At 40.8% G+C, this 27,587-nt stretch overlaps 1 protein-coding gene across 4 annotated transcripts in view; it reads left to right on the top strand.

Moving 5' to 3' along the window:
• cacna2d2a (calcium channel, voltage-dependent, alpha 2/delta subunit 2a) overlaps window positions 1-27,587 on the top strand; it is an 810,266-nt gene that overhangs the window by 136,946 nt on the left and 645,733 nt on the right. For all 4 annotated transcript variants that reach the window (XM_043708454.1, XM_043708453.1, XM_043708452.1 and 1 more), the window contains exon 2: window positions 3,709-3,790. In XM_043708454.1, coding sequence (XP_043564389.1) covers window positions 3,709-3,790 — 82 coding nt within the window. The remainder of the gene's footprint in view (window positions 1-3,708; window positions 3,791-27,587) is intronic.

The following is a 27,587-nucleotide window of genomic DNA, read 5'->3' as shown; positions in this document are numbered from 1 at the left end:
GGACAGGTGTCGGATCTCGCATTGGGAGAACACTTTGGTGACATTGATCATTTACCATAGCTTTGGAGAGGGAAAGAAGCAGTTACCGGGGAAGATATTTAATTGGGGAAAAGGAAATTATGATGCTATCAGATAAGAGTTGGGAAGTAACAGGTGTCGGATCTCGCATTGGGAGAACACTTTGGTGACATTGATCATAACTGCCTCTCATTTACCATAGCTTTGGAGAGGGAAAGAAGCAGTTACCGGGGGAAGATATTTAATTGGGGAAAAGGAAATTATGATGCTATCAGATAAGAGTTGGGAAGTACAGACCGGGAGCAGTTATTCCACAGAAAGGGCACAGCAGACATGTGGAGACTATTTAAGGAGCAGTTGTTGTGAGTGATGCACAAATTTGTTCCTTTGAGACAGGTAAGAAGGGGTAAGATTAAGGAACCTTGGATGATGAGAACAGAGGAGCTTCTCGTCAAAAGGAAGATGGCAGCTTACATAAGGTGGAGGAAGCAAGAATCTAGCACAGCTTTAGAGAATTATAGGCTTGCTGGAAAGGAGCTCATAAATGGACTGAGGACAGCCAGGAGGGGGCACGGAAAAAGCTTGGCAAGAAGGATAAGGAAGAACCCAAAGGCATTTTACTCATACGTGAGGAATAAGAGAATGATTAGGGAGAAGGTAGGGCCGATCAGAGATAGCGTAGAGAACTTATGCATGGAGCCTGAGCGGATAGGGGAAGCCCTAAATGTGTTTTTTGCTTCAGTTTTACTAAGGAAAAGGGACCATGCTGTGATTGGAACTTTGAGGAGCTGCGATACAGTCTTGACCAGATCAAGATTGAAGAAATTGATGTGCTGGAAATTTTGGAAAACATTAAAATTGATAAGTCCCCAGGGCCAGACCAGATTTATCCTAGGCTGCTCTGGGAAGCAAGAAAGGAGGTTGCTAAGCCGCTGGCAAAGATCATTGCCTCCTCACTCTCTGGAGGATTGAAAGGAGGCGAATGTTGTTCCTCTTTTCAAGAAGGGTAATAGGGAAATCCCTGGAAATTACTGACCAATCAGTCTTACGGGGAGAATGCGGGTAAATGGCGTTGATATGCCCATCAGCCATGATTGAATGGCAGAGTGGATTCGATGGGCCGAATGGCCTTACTTCCGCTCCTATGTCTTATGGTACGTCTGTGGTCAGCAAAGCTTTGGAAAGAATTCTGAGGAATAGGAATTATGACTATTTGGCAAAGCATAGAGTGATTAAAGGCAGTCAGCATGGCTTTGAGAGGGGCAGGTCATACCTCACGAATCTTATTGAGTTCTTTGATGAGGTGAAAAGACAGGTCGACGAAGGTCGTGCAGTCGATGTGGTGTATTTGGACTTCAGCAAGGCATTTGATAAGGTTCTGCATGGTAGGCTCATTCAAAAAGTCAGGAAGTATGGGATATAGGGAGATTTGGCTATCTGGATTCAGAATTGGTTGGCTGACAGAAGACAGAGAGTGGTTGTAGATGGAAAATATTCTGCCTGGAGTCAGTGTTGAGTGGTGCCCTGCAGGGCTCTGTTCTTGGGCGCCTGCTGTTTGTGGTTTTTTATAAATGATTTGGATGAGGAAGTTGAGTGGTGGGTTAGTAAATTTGCAGATGACACAAAGGCTGGAGGTGCAATCGATAGTGTCGAGGGCTATTGCAGACTGCATCATGACGTAGACAGGATGCAGAGCTGGCCTGAGAAATGGCAGATGGAGTTCAACCTGGACAAATGCGAAGTGATGCATTTTGGAAGGTCAAACTCGAATACTGAATATAGGATTAAAGACAGGATTCTTGGCAGTGTGGAGAAACAGAGGGATCTTGGTGTGCAAGTACGTAGATCCCTCAAAGTTGCCACCCAAGTGGTTAGGGTTGTTAAGAAAGCATATGGTGTTTTGGCTTTCATTAACAGGGAGATCAAGTTTAAGAGCCGCGAGGTTTTGCTTCAGCTCTACAAGTCCCTGGTGAAACCACACTTGGAATATTTTATTCAGTTCCGGTTGCCTTACTATAGGAGAGATGCAGAGGCTTTGGAGAGGGTGCAAAGAAGGTTTACCAGGATGCTGCCTGGACTGGAGGGCTTGCCTTATGAAGAGAGGTTGAATAAGCTCGGACCTTTCTGGAGAGAAGGAGGAAGAGAGGTGATCTGATCGAGGTATACAAGATATTGAGAGGCATGGATAGAGTCAATAGCCAGAGACTTTTCCCCAGGGCAGGATTGACTGGTACGAGGGGTCATAGTTTTAAGATATTAGGAGAAAGGTATAGAGGAGATGTCAGAGAAAGGTTATTTATGTAGAGAGTTGTGAATGCATGGAATGCGTTGCCAGCTGTGGTGGTGGAAGCAGAGTCATTAGGAACATTTAAGTGACTGCTGGACATGCACATGGATAGCATGAGTTGAGGGGTGCTTAGGTTAAGTTATTTTATTTTACATTAGAATTAACCCTTGGCACAACATTGTGGGCCAAAGGGCCTGTTCTGTGCTGTACTTTTCTATGTTCTATGTTCTATGTAGCAGGCAATTAAAAAGATAAGTTGTGTGTTGACCTTCATTACAATAGGGTTTGTATACAGGAACAAGGAAATTTTACTGAAACAGTAAAGGGCCTAGGTGTGAGTAACAAAACCAAATATAACATCTTTCTCACACTCTCTTGACTTGGTGTGAACAGTGCAGTTGATCAGCCCTGTTTAAGAGGTCCTTAAGTCTGGTGTCACTTTTATTTCTCTCCACAGGTGCTGCCTGACATACTGAGTACTTCCAGCATTTTCCTTTTTATTTCTGATTTTTCAGGATCTGCAGTACAGTATTTTGCTTTTTTGTTGCTGATTTAAATGCTGCTTTGCTGTGATCTGCAACATGGTGTTACAACCATCGATGGAAAAACAGTAAAGGGAAGAGCAAGGAAGACATTTCAGAGACATACCTTGCGAGGAGTACTGTAACCTCTATCCACCTGTCAATCCAGGAGCTAGGGTTTAAAATAACTCGCTTGCCATGTTTTAATGGAGATGCTACAGATGATCCCATACCTATTTAGGGAAGAGGTTACTAATTTTCAATTTTCTCAAAACACTAAAACCCGAACCTAAAACCGCACACGTTTTACTTTCTATTACATTCATTATTCTTCTAAAAATGGGAACTTTAGTTGTCTCTCTGGCAAGTTGTCTACCCTTTGTACTAAACTTCTAAGGTACACTATTCAGAATTTTTCAATCTTTGCTTTTACCAATTTATACTTTGGCACTCTGCTCTTTCTTTAATTGCAATATGTTCCGTTGGAGAAAAGGTACACTCTGATTAGGCAAGCTGAATCTTCTCTTTACAGTCGACTGATTTATAGGCTTTTACATATGATTGGAATTTTTTAAACAACTGTAATATTTCATTTAATGTGCTTCATTGTATGCGAGCAAACTGAACTAAAATTGCTGGCCGAGGTTAGTCGTATTGTGATAATACTTGATGACTTAGTCACAGTCTTGGTCAAAGTGTGAGGTTGATTAAACCACTGCAGTTTGGCGTTTAATACAGTTTGAGTATAGTTCTGAAGAAGATTGTTAAAACACTAAAAATTGCCACTTTTCTCTTGAAGAACTGAAGGATTTTTTCATTGCTAAATTATAGTGCTTTGCATAATTAGATTCTTATTGTTACAACTTTGTTTTCTCATCTTAGGATTCAGTACTGGGCAGGGAGGATTGAACAAGAGCTGGATCGAGTAGTGCGACAAGTCAGTGGGATTCAACAGCTCAAAGCAGTAAGTGTCATAAATTTAACACCTGTACTGGGTGGAATGTTATGTGGTGTGTGATACCCACATTAAACCAGAGACTATACGTCAAAATCACTTTTTAACTGAAAGGCATATATAACTACTAAAACAAACAAAATAAGAAATTGCTTGAGAAACTCAGCAGATCTGGCAGCATCAGTGGATTAGGGAAACAGAGTTCTGAAGAACAGTTACTGGACTTGAAACATTAACTCTGCTTCTCTCTCCACAAATGTTGTCAGACATGCTGGGACATGTCGTCATAAATTTCTGTTTTTATTTGTTTCAGATCGCTAGCATCCACAATGCTGTTTTTTTTTGGAAGTATATGAATACTAGTCTGACTTCCTTTATATTGGCTAGCTTGTCAAGACATTTTGGCTGAAATATGAACTGATGTATGGTGGCTGGCATTGTGGGTACTGAATGCTGACTGAGGCCACGCAGCAATTGTCTGTTTGGCCAATGTGATGGTTTTTGTGTATCACTACAGCATATTATAGATGTACTATAATTACATAATTAGTGAATATTAGCTCAAATAACTTCTCTGCTTTTACATTATTCCAAGATTTAAGTCATGAACTGTGTCTTTTCTCCAGTGAAATGCAGTTATTTTGAGTCTTCCCTCTTTAAAGCACTGAATCAAGAAAACATCATTGCCTTTATGAGGAATCTCTTCAATGTATCATTCTCCTTTCAGTGGCAAGGTGCCAATGATTTCTCATAAGGCTCACGTTTCACCTAATAACTATTTATATGTAAATATCTAAGTGGATAGATATAGTTTGAATGGTCAGAAATCATGCCTTGATCTTTATCTTCCACTGTTAATGAAGTAGAGTAAGAAATGATCTTTGTCTATTCACTGAAAGTTTTAAGTTCTTCACTTGTCTTCAGTTCATCATTCGTGAACACATTCATACTTAAATCCCATATGCACATACATATCCCCAAGCACATTTGCATATCTACTTTAACATTCATTTGCCATTGATCTGTTTGCTTAATTAGTTGAGATGCTGTTAATTCATTGAGATGCTATTAATTAATTTACAATGCTCACCTGGTCACTTAGCTTGATTTAGTATGATAAATAAATGTTTCAAGATTGCTGGAAGCCACCATAGCTTCTATAGTCACTTCTAAAGAAGATCTCTGCAGAAGTCCATTGCTCTCTATTTTGTATATACACAGTGATTCATGAATAGATAGCAGAGAATGATGTGAATGCATAAGCCTTTTTTGAACAAGTTGGCTAAACATTATTGGCAATAATCATTTAAGAAACTTTATCAAATAAATTATCTGGTTCATGTTACATGGTCCCAGGTGATACTGACAGGAGGTATAGTGATAGGAATATGAGTCAATATGTTCTTAGTTGCTGCACACTTTGATGCATGCTCAGATACAGCCACACATAGCACAGATTTTATATTGCTAGTGGGTGTGCAAACTGGTGGCTTATCCTATTTCTCCCAACTTTGCCAGCAGCTCTATCACCATGACTTCAACTTGCTGATTCAACATGCAGTAGATGAAGACTTCCAGGTCACCGTGCATTAACCCACATTAGGAAATTGTGCTATCTATGCTGGCAAAGCAAAGATAGTTGCCATCTGCTATAGGTTTACAGATGAAAGATGGTCTCTCAGTGGGATCTGACATTTGCAGTATGAACACCAAATGTTATTGCATTTAAATATCTTCACCATTAATTATTGTGGAATGTTTCCCTTGTATCTTATTAATGTGTACTTGCTGATGGGCTGCTGATTAACAACTTATCTGATTAATTAAATACCCAATGTTATAAAACTCTCAATTGGGATTATGGTTGTGGATATTTACATACAACAAACACCGTGCTTTTCATCTTCACATGTAAATCTATCTGCTTTCAGAAGTAGAAGTTCTAAGATGCCATCCTAATATTTAGTGTTCCAGTTCAAGTAGCCTTTTTCTGTTTTCCCTAATGCTCCTGCAATGCACTGTTGTAAGATTACGTATCTGTGATCCGAAGACCAAGGACATATGCTCAAAAGATATGAAAGTTCATATCTCACCATGATGGTTGAGGAACTTATGGTCAATTAATAAAATAAATCTGAAATAACAGCTAATTGGTAATGGTGACTATAATGTTAGTAATTTGCTTTTGTTAAAACAATGTGCAACTTGTTCACTAATATCCTTTGTACGGAGAAAACTGCTATACTTTTCTCATATGACTTGTATGTAATACTAGATGTGTAGCAATGTCACTCATTCTTAATGATCTTCTGAAACCTTTTAGGAAGTGACACAGTTGCACTGTAAAATCAGCTAACAATGTCGGAATATCTTCACCACATCGTTTGCAGCAATTTAAGAAGTTGGCTTACTGTTACCTCCTCAAGGGTCGTTTTGGGTGGTCATCAAATGATCTTGCTAATGATGCCCATATCATATGAATTTAATAAAATGCACTGACCGAGTTTATGGATCTTTCAGTAGTTTGGCTCAGTCACAGAATATATAGAGGGAAAAGATGGAAGTCAGCTCAACCTTCAGGATTATTTGCAACTTTGATTGGCCAATCAGAGGTGATGGATTTTGTTTTCTAACAGAGGTAGACTATTCATATCATTGAGCTTGCACTTATTCAGTTAGATTATAGCATTATTTGAATTCCCTCCAGCTGCTTTGGTAACCCTTATTACCATTACTTACCAAGAATTTGAAATTTTTAGCCTCAGCAGTTTATTGAGGATAAGTGTTCCAGATTTTCACTAAAATAAAGGAAAGAACTGCGGATGCTGGAGATCTAAACAAATGAAAATAGAGAAACTCAGCAGGTCTGACTGCATTTGTGGTGGGCAAAACAGAATGGAGGATTCTAGTCCCGTAATCCTCCTTCAGAACTTTCTGAATAAGAGCCACGTGTCTGGGAAAGCTAAGTGTTTTTTCTCCGCAAATATGTGCTGAGTTTCTTCTGCAATTTCTATTCTCGTTTACTCCAGATTTCCAGTACCATTTGTGTAAAGTTGCTGACCTCAGCCCAGAACAGGCTGGCTAATCTTAGATGTAAGCCCTTGTGCTAGTCACCCATGAAAGGATGGATCACCTTCTGTCTGGATGGTGTTCTGCCTCAGTAAAATGACCAAACTGATATATGTAAGTTTCTTGATACTCAAAGCTAGGAAATTGACAATCCTGACTGATGTCAGAATTTCTGGTGTGCAGTAACTCCTTGAACTTTTGCAAAATAAAGTGATGATTGATGATAATTAAATCTGATCACTGGCATTGGATATGTATAGCAGGCTTTTCAGGCACATGGTCCTAAGATCATTGCTCATTGTTTCTGATCTGAGACTGGATAAAATATGGGCAGTACAACTCTACTTGACTTCATATAGGAAGGTTGACCAGTATTTATGATTTTAGTTCGGCCACATTTAGAGTATTGTGTTCAGTTCTGGTCGCCAATTATTGGAAGGATGTGGAGGCTTTGGAGTTGGTGCAGGGGAGGTTTACCAGGATGCTGCCTAGATATGAGTGTATGAGCTATAAAGGAGAGGCTAGAAAACTCGGGTTGTTTACTCTGGAGCAGTGGAACCTGAGGGGAGACTTGGTGTAGTCAAAAAATTATAAGATACATAGATAGGGTTGACAGTTAGAATCTTTTTCCCAGAGTTGAAATGTCTACTACTAGGGGGCATGCGTTAAAGGTCAGAGGGGGATGTTCAAAGGAGATGTGAGGAGCAAGTTTTTTTTATACGCAGAATGGTAGGAGTCTGAATCATGTGCTAGGGTGATGGTGAAGGCAGGTATCATCGGATGTTTAAGAGACTTTTAGGTAAGCACATGAATAGGCAAGGAACGGAGGAATATGGACCATGTGCAGGCAGAAGGGATTAGTTTAATTTGACATCACGTTTGGTAAAACATCATGGGTCGAAGGGTCCATTCCTGTGCTGTATTGTTCTATGTTCTATGATTTCTAACCTGTGATACTTGGTAAAAGTTTTGTGTGTGGCGGATGTCAGGTGAGGACAAGATAAGATCTTGTTCTGAAAATACCTGTGGTCAAATAGGCTGCAACGCTTGCTATAGACATTTGCAAATGTTAACTGGTTGGTTAGCTGAGATCCCATGGATATATCCACTGAATTTTAACAATCAATTTAAGAAAGGCAGGGGAGGAAATTCCCAGGAAAAGTTCCTCAGAAGATAAAACTTGATGCCAAAGCAAAAGTGTGGTCCTCAAGCTGCCACTTACAACATGCAGAACCTTGAACTTGTGTTTGCACGCTGACCTTGCAGATTGCTTCAATCTTATTTGTTACCTGCACAGATGCTGCTGGCTGCCTTGAAATATGGCCCATGTTATATTGCTGTACAACCACTACTGATGTTGAAATGAGGAAACCACAAGAGCTTCCTTGTCGCTCTTGTATGTCGTCGCAGTGAGAGTCATAAAGTCATAGAGATGTACAGCATGGAAACAGACCCTTTGGTCCAACCCATCCATGCTGACCAGATATCACAACCCAATCTAGTCCCACCTGCCAGCACCGGCCCATATCCCTCCAAACCATTCTTATTAATATATCCATCATAATGCCTCTTAAATAATTGAACAGTCTTACCACTCGTTTTGCCAGATCAGGTCTTACATAAACGCTGCCACTTCTCAATAGTTCTGCTAAACCTTGGACATTTGAGTTCAGTAGCATCTGGCCACTAACTAGGCAAGTCAGGTGTGTCTGGAAGTGGCAGCATGTAGCAGATGGCAGATTTTTTCTGCCTGGTCTGTTAATTTAATGATTCAGTGATGATCTCCCTTGCTGTTGCTCACTAAGCTGCTGCTCTATGCAGTATCAGATTCTCTTCAGTCTGGCAATAAACCAGTGCTAATATGTCTAGAAAAGCTTGTACACCAGGCTGCACCTCAGTCACTCTACACATGCAGCATGCCACTGCTATGTACTCTCATGTTTTTCTTCAGTGGTCATATGTATGTTTCTGTTACTGTACCTTTTGCTCCAGACATGTGAACACAAAATCTCTGCACTGTTGTGCAGTGCTGAATACTGTTTGATAGTGGAAGTATTCCAGGCAGTTCTAATCCTTTCAGCTCAGTTCAACAAACAAGCACCTTTACAGATTCTCCAGATAGCAGTAAGGAGCAGGAACCCTTGGCTGACTTTAACACTGAACTACTCTCCATTGCATAGTGTCTGCAACATCCCTTTTACTGTTCTGACCAGGATCACATAAATCAAGTGCAAACTTGCACTTAAAATTGGACCATGTCAGTTTGTGTGGTTGAGTATCTGATTTGCCTGCTGGGTATCTCTTGATTTGTATGCTTAATTCAACACTTGCACAGTTGGTTAAACTATTTTCAAAAATGTTCACATTTACAGTGGTTTAATTACATCTGTGGTAAGTTTTAGAATTCTCTTCCTAACCCTCTCTGACTCTGCTCCTTTAAGAAACTCCCGAAAATCTACCACTTTGAAGATTCTAGTTGCTTGTCTCAATACTTCCTCCATGGGTTCTTGAATCAATATTTGTATAATTACAATCCTGTGAATCGAGTTAGAATGCTTTATTGCCATACATATGTAAGCCTTCTTGGGCTTGAAATTCTGATTGTACTTTAACAGAGAAAAATTATGGGTTGGTCAGCACAGAATTGAATTTTTTTTTAAGCCAATGATTTCTTGTTTGTAGTTGGAGTTTTGGTTAATTGCAGTACAGTCTGCAGATTTGAATCAGCTGGCTAATGGTGAGTGACTGTGCACACAGGCTCGTAAAAGGGGACGAGAGGTGGTGGCACAGTGATAGTGCCACTGGACATGTAATCCAGAAGACTGTTATAATGTTCTAGCGAAAGGAATTCAAATCCCACCATTTTACATGGTGAAATTTGAATTTAATAAAATCTGGAATTAAAAGCTGTCCAAACAGTGACCACGTTACTAATGCCATTGAGGGACGGAAATCTAGTGTCCTGACCTGATCTGGCCGACATGTGACTCCAGACCCACAGTAACATGGTTCATTCTTAACTGCCTTCTGAAATGACCTAACAAACTCAGTTCAGGGCAAAAACAGAAGATGCTGGAAAAGCTCAGCATGTCTGGCAGCATCTGTGAAGAGAAATCTGAGTTAACGTTTTGGGTTTGGTGACCTTCTGCAGAACTGGAGTGTCACTGGACCCAAAACGTTAACTCTGATTTCTCTTTGCACATGCTGCCAGATCTGCTGAGCTTTACCAGCAACTTTTGTATTTATTTTTGATTTACAACATTTGCAGTTCTTTTGGTTCTCACTTAGTTCAGGGAATTTGGGGATGAACAATAAATACTGTCCCAATCAGTGACACCTGCTTTGCATGAATAAATAAAGAAAACCATAAGTAATATTGCCAGACTGTTAATCCAGAGATCCTGGTAATGTTCTGGGGACCTGGGTTAGAATCCTGCCATGGTAGATCACCATTTTAAAGGGCAGCACGGTGACTCAGTGGTTAGCACTGCTGCTTCACAGAACCAGGGACCTGGGTTCGATTCCTGCTTCAGGCGACTGTCTGTGTGGAATTTGCAAATTCTCCCTGTGTCTGTGTGGGTTTCCTCCAGGTGCCCTGGTTTCCTCTCATAATCCAAAAAGATATGCAGGTCAGGTGAATTGGCCATGTTGAATTGCCCAAAGTGTTAGGTGCATTAGTTGAGGGTAAATGCAGGGAAATGAGACTGGGTGGGTTACACTTCGGAGGGTCGGTGAGGACTTGTTGGGCTGAAGGGCCTGTTTCCACACTGTAGGGAATCTAACCTAATCTAAAGTTCAGTCTCTCTGTCTCTCTCTGTTGAGATTGATTGATCACCTTTTGGTTTGTTAATACAATTGCAGCACCGCTTTGCCACTGAAAGGAAAATTAGATAAGGTTCCTGCTCCCAATTACTTTCCTGCTGGCGTTGCCAGGAACATGAACAAATCTGCGTTGTTAGGAGACAAAAGAAAGATTCTACAAATCCCAGTTAAAATACACTTGCATGGTCTGTGGTAGCCAGGGATTGAAGAAAACCTCATGCCTCCCCACTTTTCTTCTTCCTATTGCTGTGTTGAGAGGATTAAACAGGGTTATATTGAGTAGAATATGCATAGAAATACAGACTATGTAGGAACACTGACAGATGGAAAGCAGCAGGAAGCATAAGCTGCTGTGTATCACAGCTACATCAAGTGAGAACTACTTAAACCAATTAATTAGATCATCTGTCAGTCTCTTTGTCCCCTTGGATCATGTTCTAACTCTGGATTCAGGTTCCTGCTTGTGTAGGTGTAAGTGAGAAAGTAAACATACTCAAGTGGTAGTGAGCTACAACAGCTCCGTCCTTCTGCTGTTTACCATCTGGATCTTACATAATACTCATTGCAGTCCAGCAGTGAGGTTGCCTTTGAGACACCCAATTGAAATATCTGTTGCAGGGATATCAGGAAAGCACAGTTTGAGAAATGTTAAAATCTGAGAGCTGGTATATAGATGTGATTTGCACAGCAAGATCAATAGCTGGAGAGGCTTGACAGAACTAATGGGTGATGCAGGCTCTGGTGCTGGGACTTTGCTTAGGAGTATTCCCATAGTAACAAGCATTCAGTCCAAGGGCAGTTAGGGATGGGCAATAAAAAAGTTATCTAAGGAATGTTAGTACATCTATGACAATCTATGTGTCACCATTTGAATAGTTTTTAATTCCAAATTTTATTGATTTGAAGTTTTGCCATCTGCTGTCTTGGGAGCTGAACCCCTGTCCCTGGAACATTATATGATGATTGGTCAGAGGTAAGTCAGTTCATATGGTTTACTTGAACTTGCAGAAAGCTTTCGATAAGGTCCCATTTAAACAATTAATATGCAAGATTAAAGTGTATGGGATTGGGTTTATGTAGGCATGAATAGAGAACTGATAGCAGTCAGGAAACAAGAAATATAGGAATGAATGAGTCTTTTTCTGAACGGTATCCAGCAGCTGGTGGCTCTGTAGAGATTACTGCTTGGACCCCAGCTATTCATGATATAGAATCATAAAATCAAACAATACCTACAGTGCAAAAAGAGGTCATTTGGCCCATTGAGTCTGCATGGCCTGTCTAAAGAACATCCCACCTAGATCTACAAACCCACTCCATCCCATCCTTGTAACCATGCATTGGTTCTTTTTTTTTACCATGGCTAACCCATCTAACCTGTACACCTGTGGACACTACAGGGCAATTTTTAGCATGGCCAATCCACCTAACCAGCACATAGGAGTTATTACAGGACAGAAACGGACCCTTTGGTCCAACTTGTCCATGCTGACCAGATATCCTAAACTGATCTAGTCCCATTTGCCAGCATTTGGCCCAGATCCTTTGAAACCTTTCTTATTGATGTACTCCTACAGATGGCTTTTAAATGTCATAATTGTAGCCACTTCCACCACTTCCCCTGGCAGCTTGTTCCATACACGCACCAGCCTCTGTGTGGAATAGTTGCCCTTCAGGTCCCTTTTAAATCTTTTCCCTCTCACCGTAAACCTGTGCCCTCTAGTTTTGGACATGCTACCCTGGGAAAAGACTTTGACTATCACCCTATCCATGCCCCTCATGATTTTATAAACCTTTATTAAGTCACCTCTCAGCCTTTGGACATTTTTAGATGAGGGACTAAGAATAATTTCTACATGTTTACAGATGACACAAAACTAGGTGGGAGGTTGATTTGTGAGGAGGATGCAGAGATATTTCATTGTGATGTGGACAAGTTGAGTAAGTGGACAATGCTTGGCAGATGAAGGATAAAGTGGATGAATGTGAGGTTATGCAGTTTGGTAGCAAAAACAGGAATGCAAATTATTATCTGAGTGGCGATAGATTAGAAAAGGGAGAGTTGCAATAATACCTAGCTGTCTTTGTACACCATTATCCCTTCCTGATGAAGGACTTATGCCTGAAAAGTTGATTCTCCTACTCCTTGGATGCTGCCTGACCTGCTGTGCTTTTCCAGCACCACTTGACTCTCGACTCTGATCTCTCGCATCTGCAGTCCTCACTTCCTCCTGTACACCAATTGCTAAGTAGCATGCAGGCATGCCAGTTTTCATAGTGAGTGTATTCAAGAACAGGAGTGGAGATGTCTTACTGCAAATGTACAGGGAATTGGTGAGACTGTATCTGGAGTGTTGTGTGCAGCTTTGGCCTTATCTGAGGAAGCATGTTCTACCTGTGAAGGGAGTGCAATGAAGGTTTACTAGGCTCATTCCTGCGGTGGCAGGACTAACATATGAAGGGTGACTGGATTGGTCAGGATAATGTTCACTGAAGTTTAGAAGAATGAAGGGGCAATCTCATAGGAATCTATAAAATTCTCTAAGGACCGGATGTTCCAGAAGTCTGGGGAGTCGAGAGGCAGAGTGACAATATAAGAATATGTGTGGGTCATTTAGGACTGAGCTGAGGAGAAATTTCTTCGCCCAGAGAGTGGAGAACCTTTGGAATTCTCTGCCATAGAGTTGTTGAGATCAAATTTTGAATATTTTTAAGGAGTTAGATTTATTCTTGGGCCTAAAGGGATCAAAGGGTATGAAGAGAAAGCAGGGACAGGTACTGAGTTGGATGATCCGCCATGATCATATTGAATAGTGGAGCAGGCATGAATGACTGAATGGGTTCTTACTGTTCAAATTTTCTATTTTTCTGTCTTGCGTGCATCACAATAATTCACAAGAATGTCAGTTGACGGGAAAAACCAATATTTATGTTGCAGGAGAGGAGAGTGCTGATTATTTAGCATTTGGATTCTGTTTGGTAGATGCATTGGTATGGAGAACCAACCAATTAACTTTTAATCATTAATTAGTCTGTTTCCATGGCAGTGCTTCTACCAATCAATCCACTTGTCAACCAATCTTCTGCAGTGGGAAGGTTGACTCTTCCCCTTGAATTGATTCTTACAAAATGTCCTGAAGTGTAGTAAAACTTCAGTAAACTGTATCTTTTTTCAGCAATACTCAATTTCTGTATTATCAAACAAGTTGTTGATATTCTTTTTGTGAACTTGTTCAGATGTGTTATATGAGTCAGATGGAATCTGAACCAGGACTTTTTGACCCAGAGGTCGGGGCACTATCATTGTGTCACAAGAGGCCTACAGCCGTTTTCCCCAGAGAGAAATGAATCTATGGAATTCCCTGCCCAAGGAAGCGGTAGAGGCAGTTTCATTAAATATATTCAAGACACACAGTTGGATGGGTTTTTACATGGTACAGAAATTAAGGGTTATGGGGATCATGCAGGTAGGAGGAGCTGAGATGATGATAGTTTAGCCATGATCTTAATGAATGTCAGAGCAGTCTCGATGGCCAAATGGCCTACTCCTGCTTCTATTACCATGAAACTATGAAACTTCTATTGGCAGCTCATTCCATATGCATACCACCCCTTGTGTAATAAAGTTGCCCCTCAGGTTCCCTTTTATTCTTTCTCCTCTAACCTTAAACTGATCCATCTAGTCCTCGATTCCCCAACCCTGGGAAAAAGACTGAGTGCATTTACCCTATCCATGCCTCTCCTTATCTTATATACTTCTATAAGATTCCCCGCTCAGTATCATACGCTCGAAAGGAAAAAGTCCTAGCTTGATCAACTTGTCCCTTTCATGCAGACCGTTAGCCCTGGCAACATCCTTGTAAATTTCTTCTGCACTCTTTCCAGTTTAATAACATCCTTCCTTTTACAAGGTGATCAAACTTTCAGAGAACCGTGCACCTGAACTCCGAGGTCCCTCTGTTCCATTACACTCCTTAAGGCCCTACCATTCACCATGAAACTCCTACCTTGATTTCATTTTCCAAAATGCAACACCTCACATTTATCTTTATTAAACTCCATTTGCTATTTCTTCACCCACTTACCCAGCTGATCAAGGTCCTGCTGCAATTTCTGATAACCTTCCTCACTGTTCACGATACCACCTATTTTAGTGTCATCTGCGAACTTAATAATCATGCCTTGTATATTCTTGTTCAAATCATTGATATAGATAACAAACAGTAATGGATCCAGCACTGATCCCTGAGGCGCACCAGTGGTCACAGGCCTCCAGTCCGACAAGTATCCTTCCACTATTACCTTCGGGTTCCTACCTTCAAGCCAATTGTGTATCCAATTTGCCAGCTCCCCCTGGAGTCCATGCGATCTAACCTTCCAGAGCAGCCTACCATGTGGAACCTTATTAAAGGCCTCACTGAAATCCATATAGACCACATCTACCGCCCTGCTCTCGTCACTTCATTAAAGAACTCTTTAAAAGATTTATGAGGCATGATTTCCTCTGCACAAAGCTACACTGACTACTCCTAATCAAACTCTGTCTTTCCAAATGAATGTATATCTTATCCCTCAGAATCTTCTCAAGTAACTTACCTACCACAGATGTTAGGCTTATTGGTCTATAGTTTCCAGGTTTTTCTTTGCAGCCTTGAATAAGGGGACAACATTCGCTACCCTCCAGTCTTCTGGAACGTCACCCATGGATAACTCTGATGCAAACGTTTCAGCCAGGGTCCTGCAATTTCTTCTCCAGCCTCTTGCAGTGTTCTTGGATATATCTAGTCAGGACCAAGAGATTTATCCACCTTCATACGTTCTAACACCTCCTTGAATGTGACATAAACTGTCCCCAAGATATCACCACTAACTTCTCCAAGTTCCCAAGCCTTTACGTCTTTCTCCATGTTAAACACAGACGAGAAATATTCATTGACAACCTCGCCCATCTCCTGCGGTTCTACACATCCATGTCCACTTTGGTCCTTGAGGGTTCCTTTTCTGTCTCTCGTTATTCTTTTTTCTTTAATGGACTTAAATAACCTCTTTGGATTCACCCTAATCTTCTCAGCCAAGGCTACCTGGTGCCCCCTTTTGCCCCCAGTTTTCTTCTTCAGTAAACTCCTGAATCCCTTATACATGTTCATGGATTCCCTTGATCCCAGCTGCCTGTACCTGAGCCACACCTCCTTTTTTCTGGTCATTGCCTCAATTTCTTGTCATCCAGGATTCCCTATTCCTGCCAACCTTGCCCTTTACCCTCATAGGAACATATAGACCTTGAACTCTAGTGATCTTATTTTTAAAGGCCTCCCACTTGTCAGGGGTTCCTTTGCCTGTAGACAAATTACTCCAATCAACTCCTGCAAGCTCCTATCTAATTCTGTCAAAATGTGCCTGCCCCAGTTTAGAACTTGAAGCTGTGGAGAAGTTTTGTTTCTTTCCATAACAATTTTAAAATTAATAGAACCATGGTCACTGGTCCCAAAGTGCTCCTCTACTTTCACCTCCATCACCTGTCCTGTCCTATTTCCCAAGCGTAGGTCAGGTTTTGTCCCAATCTGAGTAGGACGGTCAGTATACTGCTTGAGGAAACCTTCCTGAACGCATTTAACAAATTTCACCCCATCTAAACGCTTAACGCTCTGGCACTCCCATATTAGGAAAATTAAAATCCCCTGCAATGACGACCCTATTGCTCCTGCAAGTCTCCCCAATCTCCCTACATATTTGTTCCTCTAATTCCTGTTGATTATTTGGGGCCTATAGTACAACAACAATAACGTCACTATCCCCTTCGTATGTCTTAGCTCCGAACACAAAGCCTCACTGGATGATCCTTCAGTTATTTCATCTCTGGGTCCACTGCTGTTTGTTATTTTTATAAATGACCTGGGTGAGGGCGCAGAAAGATGGGTTAGTAAATTTGCAGATGACACGAAGGTCGGTGGAATTGTGGACAGTGTGGAAGGTATGTTTCAGGTTACAGGGGGACATGGGTAAGCTGCAGAGCTGGGCTGAGCGGTGGCAAATGTGGTTTGATGTGGAAAAGTGTGAGGTGATTCACTTTGGAAGGAGTAACAGGAGTAAAGAGTACTGGGCTAATGGTAAAATTCTTGGCAGTGTTGATGAGCAGAGTGATCTCGGTATCCATGTACACAGATCCCTGAAAGTTGCCACCCAGGTTGATAGGGTTGTTAAGAAGGCATAATATTGGTAGAGGGATTGAGTTTCAGAGCCATGAGGTCATGTTGCAGCTGTACAAAACTCTGGTGCGGGCGCACTCGGAATATTGCGTACAATACTGGTCATCGCATTATAGGAAGGATGCAGAAACATTGGAAAAGGTTCAGAGGCAATTTACTAGGATGTTGACTGGTATGCAGGGAAGGCTGAGGGATTGAGGCTGTTTTCATTTGAGAGAAGGTTGAGAGGTGACTTAATAGATATATAAGATAATCAGAGGATTAGTTAGGGTGGGCAGTCAGAACCTTTTTCCTCAGATGCGATGGCTAGCACAAGGGGACATAGTTTTAAATTGAGGGGTATTAGATATAAGACAGAGGTCAGAGGTAGTTTCTTTACTCAGAGAGTAGTAGGGGTGAGGGATGCACTGCCTGCAACAGTTTTAGACTTGCCAACTTTAAGGGCATTTAAATGGTCATTGGATAAACATATGGATGAAAATGGAATAGTGTAGGATAGATAGGCTTCAGGTTGGTTTCACAGGTTGGCGAAACATCGAGGACTAGAGGGCCTGTAGTGCGCTGTAATTTTCTATGTTCTATGATTACTGCTTGTGATACTCGCTTTAATCAAAATGTAACTTCTCCTCCCCTCCTCTGACCACCTCTGTCCTGCCTAAAGTATCTGTGCCCTTGCACATTAAGCTGTCAGCCCTGTCCCTCCCTTCGCCTTGTTTCTGTAATGGTATAATGTCCCAGTCCCATGTACCAATCGATGCCCTGAGTTCACGGCCTTACCTGTTAGCCCTCTTGCCTTGAAATAAATGCAAGTTAATCCAACAGTTAATCCCTGCATTTAACCTGTCTAGTCCTTTTAAAATTTTATAGGTTTCTACAAGATCCTCCCTTTTTCTTTGAAACTCCAGTGAATACAATGCTAACTGACTCAACATCTCCTCATATGTCAATCCTGTCTACCTAGGAATCAGTCAGGTAATCCTTTGTTGCACTTCCTCTATAGCAAGAGCACTTTTCCTCAAATAAAGAGACCAAAACTGCACATGGTATTCCAGGTGTGGCCTCACCAATTCCCTGTCTAATTGTAGCAAGGTATCCTTATTCTTATACTCAAATCCTCTTGTTATAAAGCAAGTAGACGGTTTGCTTCCTTTACTGCCTGATGCATCTGCACACTTACCTTCAGTGACTGGTATACAGAGACACCCAGGTCTCGTTGAATATTCCTTTCTCTTAACTTGTGGCCATTCAAATATTAATCTACCTTCCTTTTTTTTTATCAAAGTGGATAATCTCACATTTATCCACATTGGGCAAATGCATGACAGATGCAGTACAATCACTCAACCTATTCAAATCGCACTGAAGCATGACTGCCTCCTCCTCACAGCTCCCCCTTCCACCTAGATTTGTGTCATCTGCAAATTTAGTTCTCTCATCTAAATCATTAACACACATTGTGAATAGCTGGGGTTCTGTGGTATCTCATTAGTCAATGCATGTTATTCAGAAAAAAAACCTATTTATTCCTACTTTTTGTTTCTTGTTTGTTAGCTAAATTTCTATCCATCTCAACACACTGCCCCTAATCCCATGTGCTGTAACTTTGCGCATTTATCTTTTATGGGGACTTTGTCGAAAGCCTTCTGAAATTCCAAATAAACTGCATTCACTGGCTCCCCAATCAACTTTACTCGTTACATCCTCAAAGAATTCCAGTAGATTTGTCAAGGATGATTTCCTTTTTATAAATCCATGCTATTTGATTCTATTACTGTTTTCTAAGCATTCTGCTATAAAATCCTTGAAAGTGGACTGTAGCATTTTTCTGATTAATGCTGTCAGTCTCATTGATCAATAATTCCCTGTTTTATCTCTACCTCTCTTAAATATTTGGGCTTCGTTAGCTAACCTCCATTCTGTAGGAACTGCTCCAGAATCTAAAGAATTTTGGAAGAAGATTGCCAATGCATCCTCTGCTTCTCGGGTCACTCAGTTATGGTGAGATATTGGACAGTCTTGGGCTGTTTTCCTTAGAGCAGAGGAGATTGAGAGGGGACATGATTGGGATGTGTAAAATTATGAAGGACACAGGGTAGACAAAAAGAAGTGTTTCCACTTGTTGGAGGGAAGGTATAGGACAGAAGGTTTATAGGAGATGTGAGCTCTTTTTCACCCAGAGATGAAAGGAATTTGGAACTTAACTGTTGTAAAGGTGGGAGAGGCAGATTAGAATTGTTAATGTGATTATTTTTGACAGGTGGGGCCATAATAGGCTGAAGGCCCATTTTCTGTGCTGCAAATCCTTACGGCTGTTTGGCATTAAGGCTTTGTTACAATTGGGCCAATGTCTCAGTAAATGCAAAATGTGTTCTAGTCTTCCAGCCTTGCTACTAGCTGCATGCATTGATGCCTCAGTTCTGCCTCCAGATTTTGCAGGCTTGATTTCATCTTGTTTTGCCTCTGTGAGGACCTTTTCAGGAAGTTGGATTTGCTGAGTCTCAAAGTCTTCCTACTCAATCTTCTCGCCTCCTCCACAAGAATCAGACCCTTAGTTCAGATAACTGCTGCCACAAGTGCAAGAAGAATCCAGCAGCCGTGTATGATGCAAACTGTGGGATTTATGTGTATAATTTGTAATGACATTTGAGTTGTGTCTGGGTCTGATTTTTGAGTTAGGATCTGGTTTTTCAGTGTCTGAGATTTATAGTTAACTTGTAACAACTTCTGTAACTATGCCAATTTCTTTGAGAAATAGTTTGTGAAGCCTTACTTGAGTTTGTGCACTACATGAGTTTGTGCATACTTACATGAGTTTGTGCACTAATGAACTTTTGTTTATTTTAGATTATTTGCCACCTAGCATAATAAATATTGAGTATATAAGATTTGTTAGTGTGTATTCTGGAATCTGTTTTCTTTTAGATGGGGGAAAGCATCCTTGGTTGAATGAAAGAAACTCTTGGTTTCACTTGTTTTAACTTGGTAGTTGGTCCTGGGAAGATCTTGGAACAGGATGGCTGTATTAGAAGGGACATTTTTGAATTAGATCTTCGGATTGAGAAAGTATTATTAGTCTTACACCAAAAATGTTAGAATGAGAATTTAGAAAAAGTTATTTAAGATGAGTACATTGAAACTCAGATATATGATAACTCCAGGAAGAAGCTATTGCAGTTCCAGTTTAACAATTAAAGTACCAAGTGACTAAATTTAACAAATATTAGTTACAAGGATATTGGTGTGAGTATTAGATGAGTGGTGTTTTGAGAACTACCAGAGTGCTTTGGGTACTGTGCAAAACCTGTTTTTTTCTCAATTTAAAAAAGTGTGTTTTGGGATTAATGGAATTATACACTTACTCAGTGTTTAAAACAGTCGAATTTGTGTTAAGTGAATAGTTTGGATTATTGCATTTTATCATGGTTTCTTTTGCAATAAACCTCTGTTCTGCTATTAATGCAAAATCTGCAGCATTGCATGCTCAATGTTTCAGCAAGGGACAGTTTTGTTAAAGCTAAAATAGATAATGTTATGATCTAGCCAGGTTCTTGTCCAGCAATCAGCAGGGATTGCAACAAATGCATTTGTTGGTGAGATTTTGACTAGATGGTTGACGCAGTTATCCTTTTTTGTTAACATTTAGCCGGTGTGTCTAATTTAAAGCATTATTTTATAGCTTCGGTATAACATGTTTCTCCCACTTAGGTTTTTGACTGAAACAGTGCGATATTTCAAGAGCAAGTTTTCTACTGTGATAACAAGTAACCTACCTATCTGAGTTACATTTGCTCTACATTACAATAATACAGTACTCAGGCACACTGCTATCTCTGAACCTTTTAAGGGCACTCACCTTCTGCAGTATTTGATACCATTCATTAATATCCAGAACACTTTTTACAACTGCATAAATGTCACAATATTTAATAGTCTCCGTACCAATGGGCGTCATCTTGAATTATGAGTAAAATAATTATGCAAATATATCTACTGATCCTTTTACCAGAGTTTAATGCAGCCTGTAATTAATATCAATTCACAGCTTTTATCCACTTCATCTCCTATTCATGAGAGAAAATAGTGATCTGCGTTCTTGGATAGACATTTTGTGACATTCCGAATACTTTTTCCACTTTCTACAATGTTTTAAAAAAATGATTTCAGTACTTTCTCTGAGAATCATTCTGTTCACATAATTCATTTTGAAAGCATGAAAAGTAAGCAATATAAACCTTAAATAGTCTGGTCAACCTCTCAGGAGGAAAAATTCTGCTTGAGCCACGAGTGCAGTTATGTCTGTCTGATTTGTCACTGTCATGACAGTGCCTTTGGAGCCATGCTTACTAATGATACGGGCCATACGGCAGATAATCGTGTGCAGTGCATATTCAATAAGAGACCATGAATGAGATAGAATGAATGGTGGAGCAAGCTCAAAGGGCTTGCGTTCTATGTTTATGTTTTTATAAACACCACCCACAATCCCTCCCTACTGGAATAATTCTGATATATCCCATCAACCCTTCTCAAGAACCATGATAACTTTTATCATGTGGTGACCAGAATTGATGAAATATTCTAGTTGTGGCCTAACTCAAACTTTATACAGGCTCTAATAACCTTCCCTGCTTTTGCGCATAATACCTCTATTCATTCTTATGAGCTCATTCTAATTGTTCAATGTATGCTCATCCTGTCTCTTGGGCTCTGCTATTATTAATTACTAACCTGCAAAAATTGGAGGTTGAAAGCTGCTGGGAAAAACAAAAGTCTATCTGAGTTGCTCACCTTGCCACGGTTGCCTGAAAAATACACACTTTTCCGTTATGCTCACCATCTGCACTCCTCTATGCACTTTTGAATAAATGTCAAACTTTCATTTGAACTCACTTAGCGCATACTAAGTTGGTGCATTCTCAATGCTGTTGTGTTATTTGTGTGATATACAATACCTTCTTCTGCTCCCGTGGTCTGTGAGGGGAATTTACATGGTGTTCCCAAACACCTGTTGTCCTCATCTTTCTAGTTGCTTGAGATTGAGGGTTTGGAAGATGATGTCAAAGAAACATCTCGTGAGTTGCTGCAATGCATCTTGTAGATAATAAACAGTGATGTCCACTGTGCACCGGTGGACAAATGTTAATGGCTGTGTATAAGATGCTAATGAGCTGAAAATGTGTTGCTGGAAAAGCACAGCAGGTCAGGCAGCATCCAAGGAACAGGAGAATTGACGTTTCCGGCATGAGCCCTTCTTCAGGAATCCTTCAGAAACACATTTTCAGCTCTGATCTCCAGCATCTGCAGTCCTCACTTTCTCCTCCTATATGATGCTAATGAACTAGACTGCTTTGTACTGGGTGATCACAGGCTTCAGGAGTGTTGTTCAAACTTTTTATTTTCTTTGTTCATGGGGGTGTGGGAATTGATGGGCTAGAATTTGTTGCCCCTCCCTAATTGCCCAGATGCAGTTAAGAATAAATTTAATTGCTGTGTGTCTGGAATCCCAAATAGGCCAGACCAGGTCACAATGGTAGTTTCCGTCTCTGAAGGACATCAATGAATCGCAGGGTTTTTTTTGACAATTGACAGTGGTTTCTTGGTCATTGTTAAATTGTTCATTTCAGATTTTTGTTGACTATAAATTCTACCATGTGTCATGGGTCCACAGAACGTTACCCGGATCGCTGGAGTAATGGGCGAGCGATAAAAGCAGCAATTCATCACTTTCCCATCTAAAAAATAGTGAATGTCCCATTGAAATTCTGATCTTTACCTTGTAGCTGGCCAATGGTCTTTACACATTTTGAAGGTGGCTTGCTTAACGATGAATGTCTAACCTTTCACCTGTTCTTACAGCCACTATTTATACGCTATTCCAGTTACTGGACAGAGAGGCCTGTTTCTGTGATGTGTGTCACTGTGACTGTCTCTTGAAAATGATAACCCCAGGAAGATTATAGGAGATTCAGTGATTATAATGCCATTAAACATCAAGGGATTTTGGTTTGATTTTCTGTTGTTGGAGATTATCGCAAGAGGCTTGTGTAGTACGCAAGTTACTTGCCACTCATCAGCCCAAACCTGGATGCTGTCTAGGTCTTGCTGCAGAATGGATACAGATTGTTTGAGTATCTCAGAAGTTACAAATATTGTTGAACATTGTGTAATCATCAGCTAACATCCCCAATTCTAACCCTATCATGGAGGAAAGCTCATTGACCTGGTTGGGCCTATGCTTAAGGGCTGATGAGATGGCTGAAAGCTTAAGGAGATAGACTGCTAATCCATTGTGCTTTGGGGCGGTACAGTGGCTCAGTGGTTAGCACTGCTGCCTCACAGGGTTCAATTCCAGCCACAGGCGACTGTCTGTGTGGAGTTTGCACATTCTCCCCTTGTCTGCGTGGGTTTCCTCCTGGTGCTCCGGTTTCCTCCTACAGTCCAAAGATGTGGAGGCTAGGAGAATTGGCCATGCTAAATTGCCCATAATGTTAGGTGCATTAGTCAGAGGGGAATGGGTCTGGGTGGGTTACTCTTCAGAGGGTCGTTTGAACTTGTTGGACCGAAGGGCCTATTTCCACACTGTAGGAATCTAATGTAATTTAATCTAAAAGTATCCTGAGGAAGTCCTGTCTCAATGACCTGAGAATGAGATTAATGGCCTTGAACAACCAAATCTACCTTCCATTGTCTTAGGATTGACTGTGGAGATTTTTCATTTGATTCTCATGTACTTTGGTTTCACAAAGGCTCCTAGATGGCACACATGGTGTGGTGGCTTGATATCAAGGACTTGATATCAAGGCTTGATGTTCATAGCTCACCTCTTGAATTCAGCTATTTTATCCATGTTTGGACCAAGGGAGTAATGACGTCAGAAGCTGACTAGCCCTAGCAGGATTCAAACTGATATCAGTGAAAAAGTTAATGTTGAGTAAGTACTGCTCCATGGCACTGTTGACGACCTCTTCCAACATTTTACTTGTAGCCAAGTATGGTCTAATATGGCAATACTTAGCTGAGTAAGATCTGTTCTGCTTTTTAAACACAGGACACTCTTGGACAACATTGCATATTGTCAGGTAGTTTTGTAGCTCAGGACAAGTCTGGTTCTGAAACACAAGTCTTTGGTGATATTACCAGAATGTTGTCAGGATCCATAATCTTGGTGTGTTCACTATTCACTAACTATTTAACCTCATGGCGTAAATTAGATTTGCTGAAAACTAGCACTTATGATGTTGAAGATCATGAGAGGAAATTGAGATGCTTTTTAAAAAGAAATCACAGGGTTTTTTAGCATCACTGGAATTGGATGGAAGCTTATAGATATTGGTATCCCCATGCACCTGCTTCCTCTGTTTGAAATCTGTAGATTTCGAAAATTTAGAAGGTGCTGCTAATAGATGGCACACAATGCTGCCACTGTGTGTCGGTGGTTGAGGAAGTGAATATTGAAGGTCTTAGATGGGTGCCACTCAAATGGGCTGCTTTGTCTTGGATTATGTTGAGCAGCACAAGCATTGTTGAGCTGCGTGTATCTCGAAAAGTAGAGAGTTTTCTATAATACTGTTGACTTGTTGTCCACTTGACAGTTATGACTGTAGATGGTTGCAAATGTGACTTTTTTTTTGGCACAGGTGTGCTGGGGTCCCTGATCATTGAGCCTGGAGATTTTCATAAAGTCTCCTCAACCAGCTTAAATCTTCTATTGTTGCCATTTCAGAGACATGAATAGAGCAGGGACAGGGACAGTTGTTGCATTTCCAGGGTTTAGATGTCTCAGTAAGAACAGGGCAGATGGTAAAAGATGTGGCATTGTTGGTCAAGGACAGTATTACAGTGGCAGAAAGAACATTTGAGGGCTTGTCTACTGAGGTAGTATGGGCTGAAGTTAAAAACAGGAAAGGAGAGGTCATCTTCTTGTGAGTTTTCTACAGGCCTTCGAATAGTTCCAGAGATGTAGAGGAAAGGATAGCAATGATGATTCTGGATAGGAATGAGAGTAACAAGGCAGTTGTTACGGGGGTCTTTAACTTTCCAAATATTGACTAGAAATATTATAGTTCAAGTACTTTAGATGGGTCAGTTTTTGTCCAATGTGTGCAGGAGGGCCTCCTGACACACTATGTAGACAGGCCAACAAGGGGCAAGGCCACATTGGATTTGGTACTGGGTAATGAACCTGGCCAGGTGTTAGATTTGGAGAGAGGTGAGCATTTTGGTGATAGTGACCACAATTCGGTTATGTTTACTTAAGTGATGGAAAGGGGTAGGTATATACCACAGGGCAAGAATTATTGCTGGGGGGAATGGCAATTACGATGTGATTAGGCAAGATTTAAGATGCATAGGACAGGGAAGGAAACTGCAGGGGATGGGCACAATTGAAGTGTGGAGCTTATTCAAGGAACAGCTACTGTGTCTCCTTGATAAGTATGTACCTGTCAGGCAGGGTGGAAGTTGTCAAGCAAGGGAGCCGTGGTTTACTAAAGAAGTTGAATCTCTTGTCAAGAGGAAGAAGAAGGCATATGTAAGGATGAGACATGAAAGCTTAGTTAGGGTACTTGAGTGTTACAAGTTAACCAGGACAGACTTGAAGAGAGAGCTATGAAGAGTGAGGAGGGGATATAAGAAATTGTTGGCTTCTCGGATCAGGGAAAAAACATGATGTTTATCAGGAATAAAAGAATGATTGGATTAAGATTTGGGCCAATCAAAGACAGTAGTTAGAAGGAGACAGGAATCAGAGGAGACAGGAGAAGCACTAAATGAATATTTTTCATCAGTATTCACATTGGAAAAAGACAGTGTTGATGAGAATACTGAGATACAGGCTAATAAACCTGGAAAAGCACAGCAGGTCAGGCAGCATCCGAGGAGTAGGAAAATCGACATTTCGGGCAAAAGCTCTTTATCAGGATTGCAAATCAGGAGGATACCAAATGTTGTCCCCTTCTTTAAGAAAGGGAGTAGAGACAACCCTGATAATTATAGACCGATGAGCCTTACTTCAGTTGTGGGTAAAGTGTTGGAAAGGATTATAAGAGATGGGATTTATAATCATCTAGAAAGAAATATGTTGGTTAGGAATAGTCAACACGGTTTTGTGAAGGGTAGGTTATGCCTCACAAACCTTATTGAGTTCTTTGAGATGGTGACCAAACAGGTGGATGAGGGTAAAGCAGTTGATGTGGTGTATATGACTTTCAGTAAGGAGTTTGTTAAGGTGCCCCACGGTAGGCTATTGCACAAAATACGGAGGCATGGGATTGAGGGTGGTTTAGTGGGTTGAATCAGAAATTGGCTAGCTGAAAGAAGACAACGGGTGGTGGTTGATGGGAAATGTTCACCCTGGAGTTCAGTTACTAGTGATGTACCGCAAGGATCTGTTTTGGGGCCTCTGTTGTTTGTCATTTTTATATATGACCTGGATGAAGGCATAGAAGGTTGGGTTAGTAAATGTTAGTGTAGATGAGAAGAGAGACTTGAGTGTCCATGTACATGGATCCCTGAAAGTTGCCACCCAGGTTGACAGGGCATACAGTGTTTTATTGGTGGAGGGATCAAGTTTCAGAACCATGAGGTCATGTTGCAGCTGTACAAAACACTGGTGTGGTCGCACTTGGAATATTGCGTACAGTTCTGGTCACCGCATTATAGGGAGGATGTGGAAGCATTGGATAGGGTTCAGAGGAGATTTACTAGGATGTGGCCTGGACTGGATGGAAAGTCTTATGAGGAAAGGCTGAGGGACTTGAGGCTGTTTTTGTTAGAGAGAAGAAGGTTGAGAGGTGCCTTATTTGAGACATAAAAGATAATCCGAGTGTTAGATAGGGTGGACAGTGAAAGCCTTTTTTCTCGGATAGTGATGGCTAGCACGAGGGGACATGGCTTTAAAATGAGGGGTGATAGATATACGACAACTGTCAGAGGTAGTTTTGTACATCTAGACCCCTGGGAGGGGCCTCTCGCTTCCATGATCAGTCAAGTAAATACTAGCAGCTCGGTCTGATTTCAGCAAGATTTAACAATTTATTATGACGCCAGGCATAGGTAATCCAGCAACACAGGGGTTAAGCACCTCTGGAGTATCCTGGAAAAGCTGCACACAATCTTAAAACACAGGCAACTTTTATAGGTCTCTTAACAAACAGAACAGCCTTAATTGCAAAATTAATCCAGTAAAATGAAATGATATGGCAAATAGACATAAAACTAAGCCAATGATATTTCCTGGGAACTAACTTGTTTCGCATTTTTATCTCTTGTCACCTGGTTTCCAAGGACAATTTGAATACTCTAATAATGTCCTATCTTGCTTAGTTAATTTATACTATGAACAGGGCATTGTTTGCTAATCTCTTTCAATTAGTTAAAGAATGCAGTTTTCAGCAGAGTTAGATGCCATTTTAAACAAAATTGTTAATTTGCTCCAAGAAGCCATTTTGTTATATTATTTTATGTTATTTGCATTAAGAAACCATTTTGTAGTTAGTAAAAGCATGCATTAAATGGTTGCTCCTGACGACAGCCTAAATCCAGATTTTACATCCTCTGTTTCTTCACTTTGAGAGTAGTAGGGGCGTGGAATAACCTGCCTACAACGGTAGTAGACTTGCCACCTTTAAGGACATTTAAATGTTCATTAGATAAATATATGGGTGAAAATGGAATAGCATAGGTTAGTTGGGCTTCAGATTAGTTTCACA

This window comes from Chiloscyllium plagiosum, chromosome 18, assembly GCF_004010195.1.
Source record: "Chiloscyllium plagiosum isolate BGI_BamShark_2017 chromosome 18, ASM401019v2, whole genome shotgun sequence".
NCBI classification, from domain to species: Eukaryota; Metazoa; Chordata; class Chondrichthyes; order Orectolobiformes; family Hemiscylliidae; genus Chiloscyllium; species Chiloscyllium plagiosum.
The sequence above is the reverse complement of the archived record's forward strand: the minus strand, read 5'-3'. Positions and strand labels throughout refer to the sequence as shown.